The sequence below is a fragment of the Berghia stephanieae genome, chromosome 2 (assembly GCF_034508935.2).
Source record: "Berghia stephanieae isolate SIO BIC M18660-M18661 chromosome 2, UCSD_Bste_1.3, whole genome shotgun sequence".
NCBI lineage: Eukaryota > Metazoa > Mollusca > Gastropoda > Nudibranchia > Aeolidiidae > Berghia > Berghia stephanieae.
Window position 1 is genome coordinate 1,512,547 of NC_088361.1, and position 9,400 is coordinate 1,521,946.

At 34.5% G+C, this 9,400-nt stretch overlaps 1 protein-coding gene across 3 annotated transcripts in view; it reads left to right on the forward strand.

The window, feature by feature from the left end:
* The window catches only part of LOC144964148 (uncharacterized), a 66,433-nt gene that overhangs the window by 3,191 nt on the left and 53,842 nt on the right, over positions 1-9,400 (forward strand). Inside the window, exons 1-2 of one of the 3 annotated variants that reach the window (XM_078898086.1) lie at positions 479-663; positions 2,546-2,614. In XM_078898086.1, the coding sequence (XP_078754212.1) occupies positions 2,569-2,614 (46 nt within the window). In that variant the 5' untranslated portion in view covers positions 479-663; positions 2,546-2,568. Of the gene's footprint in view, positions 1-478; positions 664-2,545; positions 2,615-9,400 lie in introns of those variants that run through there. The other 2 variants (XM_078898087.1, XM_078898088.1) reach the window with 2 other exon arrangements.

Genomic DNA, 9,400 nt, shown 5'->3' on the forward strand with positions numbered 1-9,400 from the left:
GCTTTTTTTCTTTTCTGTTTGAGTAAAAAATGTCTATTTTTGTTTTGGGTGGGTCTGAAGTTTTGGGGAAAATTCTGAAAATGGCTGGTAAGGAGAGGGTTAAATGTTTTCTCGGTCAGATAGAAAGAAAAAAACGTGATTTGTCATTGGTATTCGGATCAGTAATCAGCAAAGATCGATGACGTTATTGGGTTTTGATGCGCGTGTCAATCACGGACTCATTTCCATCGAACTCCACGCTTGTGTCTGGATTATCGCACAAAGACTTTGCCTGCTACCCTCATGTGACAGGAGAGAGAGAGAGAGAGAGAGAGAGAGAGAGAGAGAGAGAGAGAGAGAGAGAGAGAGAGAGAGAGAGAGAGAGATTTATTGTAGTCACGTCCTCTTGTCTTACTTTCTCAGTTTTTTTTTATCGTTTTATTATTTTAATTCAGTTTTGCTATCCCAATCAAATTCGCGTGCGCGGGGTAGACCCACTGCGCGGTGTGGCTTTATAATATTATTATTAAGAGTGCTTTTATTTGCACTTTCTCTCAACTGTGGCTCAACATTATAATTTTTTGTACTTTTTGAATTTGTGCACACTTTTTTTACGTCTGCTGTGTAGGTACTTATATATTTCTTTGGGTAAACTTGATTGGGATTTGTGCTTGATAATATCAGGTATTGTTTTTGTATAGCAAACTTGTTACCCATCGTCTAAAATTAGTATTATATCGAGGTGAGCAAGATGTTAAAAATGGATTCTAAATATAAAATGACATGAAATGTGTAATTTTAATGTTTTGTCATTTTAAAACAAAGACCTTGCCTGCCACCAACATTTTATAAAATAAAAAAAAAAGCAAAATAAAAATAAAACCAACAACAACAAAACACAAAAACAAACAAACAAACAAAAAAACCCAACAAACAAACAAGAAAATAAACCATAACAAACAAGAACAAAACAAAAACAGCAAACTTAAAAAAAAAACCCGATAAAGATCCATCTTCATATAAGGAGCGTGGCTCAGCAGTACGGTCTTTGCTTCGTACTCGAATGGTTCTGAGTTCGATTAGCCGCTGCCCTGTGTGGCCCAAGTCACCTCGCCCTAGCTCAATTTGCGGCGCTGCACTGCGGCTGACGCCTGGGTTATTCCAGTCTTCCCTTGGAATAGACCCTAGAGACAAATTTCCCCTATGGGAAATAAAGAGAATTAAATTTAATTAATTAATTAAAAAATTAATACACAAGGAGGTAGGTAAAACTTAGGCCTCGATTTGATCATTCGGGGGAAAACATGCAGGTTTTATCACTTTCTTAGTGAGTTTAAAAGAAAAATAGTGTCTTCTTTACTCTATAAAAACGATGCCCTCAGCGTTTTAAAAGTTCAGATTGTCCTTGTTGAATCGAATGAGTCCAAGAGATGTCAAGGGAATGTTAACTAAAAAAATTGCTGAGCTTATGTTTAGCGCATTATCCATTAAACGTGTTGAAAGCGCTTTGCTTAGTCAACAACATTTAACATGTTAGCTGAGTCATCACGTCTGTTTGGCGAGGTTACATCTTTTTCTTTTACGACAGAGACAACGCTGTAACGGATAGGTATTCATTTTACACCCGAGTACGATGAGAACATGTGAGTATCGAGCCTTTCATATGGACTACGCTCAGAGCAGCAGCAGCCTCTTATGGTTTTCACACTACTATGTTATGACGATCGACCCAATTAACAAAGTCCTCGCTCGGTGCATAGTTGAGTCCTTGGAAATGGTATTGTGATTGGACGATTAAGATGCTAAAAATGAAATTTCTAAAAAAAGATATAAGGCTTGGGTTACGTTTAAGTTATTTGTTGGGAATGTTGGCATACTTTCTTTAAAATGACAAAAATATTTCACCTTTGTGGTACATCCTCTCATCACGGTATGATGTCGGGGGTGGTTTAGACGGTTACAATAACATTTATAACAAGAAATGTGAGAATTTTGCTAACATGTTTTGTCGTATTAGGCAGAAAAAGTATAAATTGTTAAAAGTAAAGTAGTCCTTCAGAGGTGTTAGGCCCATGGAACCGGAGCTTATCCCGGTTTCTATAGCGTGAAACGGAGACAATAGCAATAACTTGCTACCCTTTTGATAGGACGCCAGTCTATCGCAAAGTACTTTCCATCATATCTAACAGACCAAGCTACCCAATCACTGCTGGGTAGCCCGGGGGGGGGGGGGGGGCGTATAAATTGTTGCGGAACTAAAAAGTGAATTGCCCCGTCTCCAATCATTTAAACTTTAAATTCACTTTTCATCGCCAGGTTCATCCCGATTTGATACCGTTTTGAGACGATAAGTCATATATCTGATGACTTAACTCCAAAATCGGTATTGGTGGTAGGTCAAACAGACATCTCACCGTTTTGATGCAATTAGTGACATAAAATTAGGGTGAATAAAAACACAAACAAAAACAAATTATCAGTTAGTTTTTCTGCATATATAAAAAGAAACAATATGGTGAATTTTGTTGGCTTTTAAATAATTAGTACATTTTGATCCTGTCTGTAGGAGTGACAAGCTATCCGTGAAAGATGTTACATCGAGGGACATTTGGAGTTTTTGCATTCTACATATTCGGTAAGTTTCTTTGCTGCACCAGAATGCCATAGCATAGTATTTGGTTTGGATAAGTAAAAGAAAGTACATTTATTATAACTATTATTATTATTATTATTATTATCACTATTATTATTATTATTATATATTATTATTATTATTATTATTATTATTATTATTATTATTATTATTATTATTATTATTATTATTATTATTATTATTATTATTTATTATTATTATTATTATTATATTATTATTATTATTATTTATTATTATTATTATTATTATTATTATTATTATTATTATTATTTTATTATTATTATTATTATTATTATTATTATTATTATTATTATTATTATTATTATTATTATTATTATTATCATTATCATCATCGTCATCATCATTATTATCATTATAATAATAATTGTTATTATTGTTGCTGATGATGTTTGTATTGTCAACCTTGGACTCAAACTGGAGTTATGTCTCCATAATTTTAGTAAATGTCAAAAGATGAATTTAACATTATTTTTTTTTTAAATTTAAAAAATCAAATGTTTTTTTCTCTCCCCATTATTATTCTCAACAAACAGTACCCGTTCAATGAACGCCATGATAAGCCAATCAACTCAAAATTTATGATTCAAGTGTTGATTGAAATTTGAACTTAATTTTCTTATGAAATGTCTTAATAGATAATATATTTTTCGACTTCGTAGGAAGAGAACGGAGATTTTCATTTGGGCACGGAGATATATTTTCTGCATTTAAAATCTCATATACTTCACTCAGTATATAGAATTATTTCCCAAATGTTAAGAACTGAAAGGGTTCATATACATTTTAAGCAACTGATTGTATTCAAAATAATGAGAGGAACACTAACTGGTATCGGCTGAATGCAAGTACTCCCACCTCATTGTCATACTCGCTAACCGGAAGGTTGACACACAACCCACGTGCTAAAAATTAATGGCATCTGTTTTCGATGGGATTTGACAAAACAAATTAGATTGTTTTATAAAATCAACACGATGCTAATCAATCTGGTAATACAGGCAAACCGTCTTCATATCAATTGTAAACATCATGCAAACTTTGGTCACGATTGGGCCAGTGGTTCAGAAGCCTCAGAGTTTCTAAAAACCCAATTTGCTAAATATATAATAAGATATAATATACATTATATTCAATAAAGGATACAGACTATACACATAATATTCCATTCTAATTTGAGAATGTGCCAAATGGTCGCTTTTGTGATTTTGCAACAAAAATATTGCAATACTAAATTATTTGGAAAAACTTGCTTTCATCATTTTCTTAGGGACAAATAATGAAAAATAAATCAAAACTGACAATCTAGTAGTATTGTTTTTTAATGTGTCAAAAAAGTGTGGACGTTTTTTAACCTTTGAGAAACTATGTCTACTAATCTATTGGAGCAAGGTCGCCAGTTTTTGTTTTAATTTACATTATTCAACTGATATTAAAGAATTGCGCCCCCCCCCCCCCCCCCCACCTCACCCCGCAAAAGTATCATTATAAACCGTCAACTGGACATTTCATGAAGGAATATAGACAACCATCAAACAAGATGTCTGATGTCAACAGGAATCACTCATGTTGTAAGAAGTTAGCAAATTGGGGGTTAATAATCTTGCCCAAGGAAAAAAAATGCATGAAGCGGGACTCGAACCCGGGACCTTCCGGATCACAGTGCGATGCCTTAACCACTCGGCGACTTCGCCCACAACAGCTATAAACTGAAAAAAAAAACATAATGATCTTTTGTAAAACAGTTTTATTTCTATAAATTCAAAATCCAGCATCATTATCACTCCAACATAATGCCGTTTTGCGAGGGTGATTGGCATTTTCTGTGAAAACATTGGAAATTAGCATATTATTTTTATAATGATGTCGATACATAGTTCATGCTGTGTGAGATTTAATGGTTAACACCGAAACCACAAAGGCGTCAAGGAAAGTCGATTTCTACTCGACGGGACCCCACGCGTTTTCTGTTTTGTCGAATAAAAATTATGACCCAGCCACTCGAAGCAGAATTATGTCGAAACGGTTTAGAAAAATAATACTTAGATCTAGCCTATGTCATTTTAGTTGTTTTAATAATAATATAACGCTTCTTACACTCTTGATCTTTGGAATTCCGGACGCAGTCCAAACCGCTGCAAGAGCTTACGAGTGGGCGTTGGGAACGACGTTCGAATTCCAAAAAGCAAGAGAGTACCAAATCTTTTATTCTACCTCTCATTCCATTCCGATTTCACCATCTTCGAATAAACGACATGTTCAAAAAGATTTAATGATAGAGTCTAGGTAGGTACTTCTTTTTAAAGAATCTAATTTTAGTGATATTAAGGCTTGATTATCAAACGTCATAAATTATTATTGTAAACGCGATTTCATTAGTCGTTTCTTTTTATGGAAGGGGTAGAAAGATAAAGAATATGTGTCAATTCTAATGGAACTAAAAGTCGAATAATTTTTGCTTTAAGTCAACTCTACGTCATTTAGTATAATATAATACAAGACCAGCTTGTCGAAGTGGGTTCTTTTTTTCCTATGTACTTATTTATGTTCATTTTGGCAAAAAAACAAAACAAAGAACAACAAAATAATAAGAAAAAAAAACCCAAACAAAAGAAACCAAAACAGAACAAAACATTAAAAAAAAAAAAAAAAATCAAAAACAAAAACAAAAACAAAAAACAACTTTTACTAGAAATCTTGATAAAAAAAAAGATAACCTGTAACATGTCAAACTGATGTCTCAGGTTTGGTACCAGTTGATGTTCATCGTAATCAATCTAATTAATCTCTATTTTAAGTAGAAATGTTCTGGCATAAATGGAAGATTTGTGGTTTTGTCAGAGAATGAGACTTTTCCATTGCGCATGCTTGCACAAATCAATTGAATTAAATACCTTGTCGATGTGACAATGTGACATATTTGGTCATTGACCTTGTCTCTCTGTCTCTCTGTTTCTGCTTCTGCCTCTGTCTCTTGTCTCTGTTTCTCTCTCTCTCTCTCTCTCTCTCTCTCTCTCTCTCTCTCTCTCTCTCTCACTCTCTCTCTCACACACATACTCACTCACTCTGTGTGTGTGTGTGTGTGTGTGTGTGCTCCTAAGCGTCTCTCTCCCTTACCCCCACCCTCTCTCTCTCTCTCTCTCTCTCTCTTTGCCTCTCTCTGTATCTCTGTCTCTGTGTATCTCTCTGTCTCTCAATATCTCTCTCTCTCTTTGCCTCTCTCTGTATCTCTGTCTCTGTGTATCTCTCTGTCTCTCAATATCTCTCTCTCTCTCTTTGCCTCTCTCTGTATCTCTGTCTCTGTGTATCTCTCTGTCTCTCAATATCTCTCTCTCTCTCTCTCTCTTTCTCTCTCTCTCTCTCTCTATTACTATATATGTTTTTATTTTACATTTTAATGTTTTAAAACCTTATTTTCTGATTGAGAGTCCGTCCAGAAAAGGGAAATTGCTTTGTATTGTTTGATTTATTTTCTGATTGAGAGTCCGTCCAGAAAAGGGAAATTGCTTTGTATTGTTTGATTTATTTTCTGATTGAGAGTCCGTCCAGAAAAGGGAAATTGCTTTGTATTGTTTGATTTATTTTCTGATTGAGAGTCCGTCCAGAAAAGGGAAATTGCTTTGTATTGTTTGATTTATTTTCTGATTGAGAGTCCGTCCAGAAAAGGGAAATTGCTTTGTATTGTTTGATTTATTTTCTGATTGAGAGTCCGTCCAGAAAAGGAAATTGCTTTGTATTGTTTGATTTATTTTCTGATTGAGAGTCCGTCCAGAAAAGGAAATTGCTTTGTATTGTTTGATTTATTTTCTGATTGAGAGTCCGTCCAGAAAAGGGAAATTGCTTTGTATTGTTTGATTTATTTTCTGATTGAGAGTCCGTCCAGAAAAGGGAAATTGCTTTGTATTGTTTGATTTATTTTCTGATTGAGAGTCCGTCCAGAAAAGGGAAATTGCTTTGTATTGTTTGATTTATTTTCTGATTGAGAGTCCGTCCAGAAAAGGGAAATTGCTTTGTATTGTTTGATTTATTTTCTGATTGAGAGTCCGTCCAGAAAAGGGAAATTGCTTTGTATTGTTTGATTTATTTTCTGATTGAGAGTCCGTCCAGAAAAGGGAAATTGCTTTGTATTGTTTGATTTATTTTCTGATTGAGAGTCCGTCCAGAAAAGGGAAATTGCTTTGTATTGTTTGATTTATTTTCTGATTGAGAGTCCGTCCAGAAAAGGGAAATTGCTTTGTATTGTTTGATTTATTTTCTGATTGAGAGTCCGTCCAGAAAAGGGAAATTGCTTTGTATTGTTTGATTTATTTTCTGATTGAGAGTCCGTCCAGAAAAGGGAAATTGCTTGATGGGATGCAAGAATGTATTGTTTGTTATTATTTTCTGATTGAGAGTCCGTCCAGAAAAGGGAAATTGCTTTGTATTGTTTGATTTATTTTCTGATTGAGAGTCCGTCCAGAAAAGGGAAATTGCTTTGTATTGTTTGATTTATTTTCTGATTGAGAGTCCGTCCAGAAAAGGGAAATTGCTTTGTATTGTTTGATTTATTTTCTGATTGAGAGTCCGTCCAGAAAAGGGAAATTGCTTTGTATTGTTTGATTTATTTTCTGATTGAGAGTCCGTCCAGAAAAGGGAAATTGCTTTGTATTGTTTGATTTATTTTCTGATTGAGAGTCCGTCCAGAAAAGGGAAATTGCTTTGTATTGTTTGATTTATTTTCTGATTGAGAGTCCGTCCAGAAAAGGCAAATTGCTTTGTATTGTTTGATTTATTTTCTGATTGAGAGTCCGTCCAGAAAAGGGAAATTGCTTTGTATTGTTTGATTTATTTTCTGATTGAGAGTCCGTCCAGAAAAGGGAAATTGCTTTGTATCGTTTGATTTATTTTCTGATTGAGAGTCCGTCCAGAAAAGGGAAATTGCTTTGTATTGTTTGATTTATTTTCTGATTGAGAGTCCGTCCAGAAAAGGGAAATTGCTTTGTATTGTTTGATTTCGAAGCTGTTCTCTTGTTCGTTTCGCAAATATTTTTTACGATTGCAAACTTCAGAAAGCTCTAATACACAATAACATCACGCAACTGGCGGTATAAAAACAATACAAGGACCCGAAATACGCCAAATTCCTTCATTCAATAAACACATTGATTTTGGTATGATCCAATCAAGAATACTGTGAGCTGAGATTTGGATAATAGTAATAAGGTCAATATTTATTATACCTACTGGTTATTGCTATTTTATCATTGAGAAAATTAAATTCTTCTTTAATACTTTACTGTATCAGATGTTATAGGTTTGGGAAAAATGGTATGAACTAGTGGGTTTTATTTAGCTGTTGCCAAATCCAATATTTGATTAAGAGCGAATCATTCATCTTTTAAAAAAAAAAAAAAAAATCTTCAATCAGAATTACCCCAAAGTATCTTTTGTTTACTAGTAAAGTCACTTCGCAAGTCTACTTCAGTTTTTGTAATAATATAGCCAATCCTTATGGAGTACAAATTTCATTGCACGCAATCAAATCTAGTAAAACAAAATTATATTAAAAGTCTTTGCCAAAGTCAGATAAAAACGCATAATTTTTATTTGATTGTTTGACTAGCAGTAAACATATACTTTAGACGTCTACTTTCTAATTGATTAATACGACTGTCAATTCTAATTTTTAAGAAGTACGGGTTTGTCTTATTGACATGTTGAAGGGTATCGTTATCTTTCAATATAAGACAAAGTAAAAGTTTTGTGGCCATTGTTTTGTAAAAGTACGCTTGCCAATAGTTAGACTTGTGGTTCCATTTTCTGGAGAGAAAATTGACTTGTAAGAAATGATGCATTCTCTATTGATTTCCTTTATTTGATGTATTTTGCCCTTCGTGCTAACGGAGGGTATATCCCTCAAATATGAAGTGTTTTGTATTGTTCAATTTCGAAGCGATTTCTGTGTGTGTGTGTGTGTGTGTGTTTGTGTGTGTGTGTGTGTGTGTGTGTCTGTGTCGCCAGGCAACGAAAAGCCCCATATTCGATACATCTAATTTTTTCTAAATTTTTGTTTAAGATCAGACATGATGGCAGTTGCAACCATTCGATAAGGTAATATAATGCAGGTCATCTTATTTCAAGAGTTTTTAAAATACTTTCGCAAAATAAAAACTGGATAAAACCAAGGATATTAAAAATTCATCTACGCAGACGCTAATCAACTCCTAATCAGGACCGCAACAAATTGTGGAGGAGCAGGCGATGGTGTAAGATTATATACATCTGAAAAGGTGTGAACGAAACAATGACAGACAAAGCAGAAAGAAAACTTCAAGAAAAAATCCCTCCAAAAAGAAATTAGCCTGTCTTGGCTGGTCGAAACTTAGACCTTCTGATTACGCGTGGCCTTTTTAAAAAAATGAGCTTTATATAGCGCGATATCCACTAAATGTGCTCAATGCGCTTTACAAGGGGTCCCTGGTCAACAGCAACATTTAACATGTAGGACGGGACATGCCGCCTGTTAGGCGATATTACAATTTTTTTCGTACAGAGACAACGCTGTTAACGGCCAGGTACTCATTTTACACCTGAGTACGGTGAGAGAATGTGAGTAAAGAGCCTTTTACAAGGACTCAACTATGCGCCGAGTGCGAGGCTCGAACCCAGGACCTTCCGATTCGAAAGCGAGTGTCATGCCACTAGACCACATAGCCGCACATGAAGCCTTTTGAAGACTATAAGCATTAATTCGCCCAAACTCTCGGATAT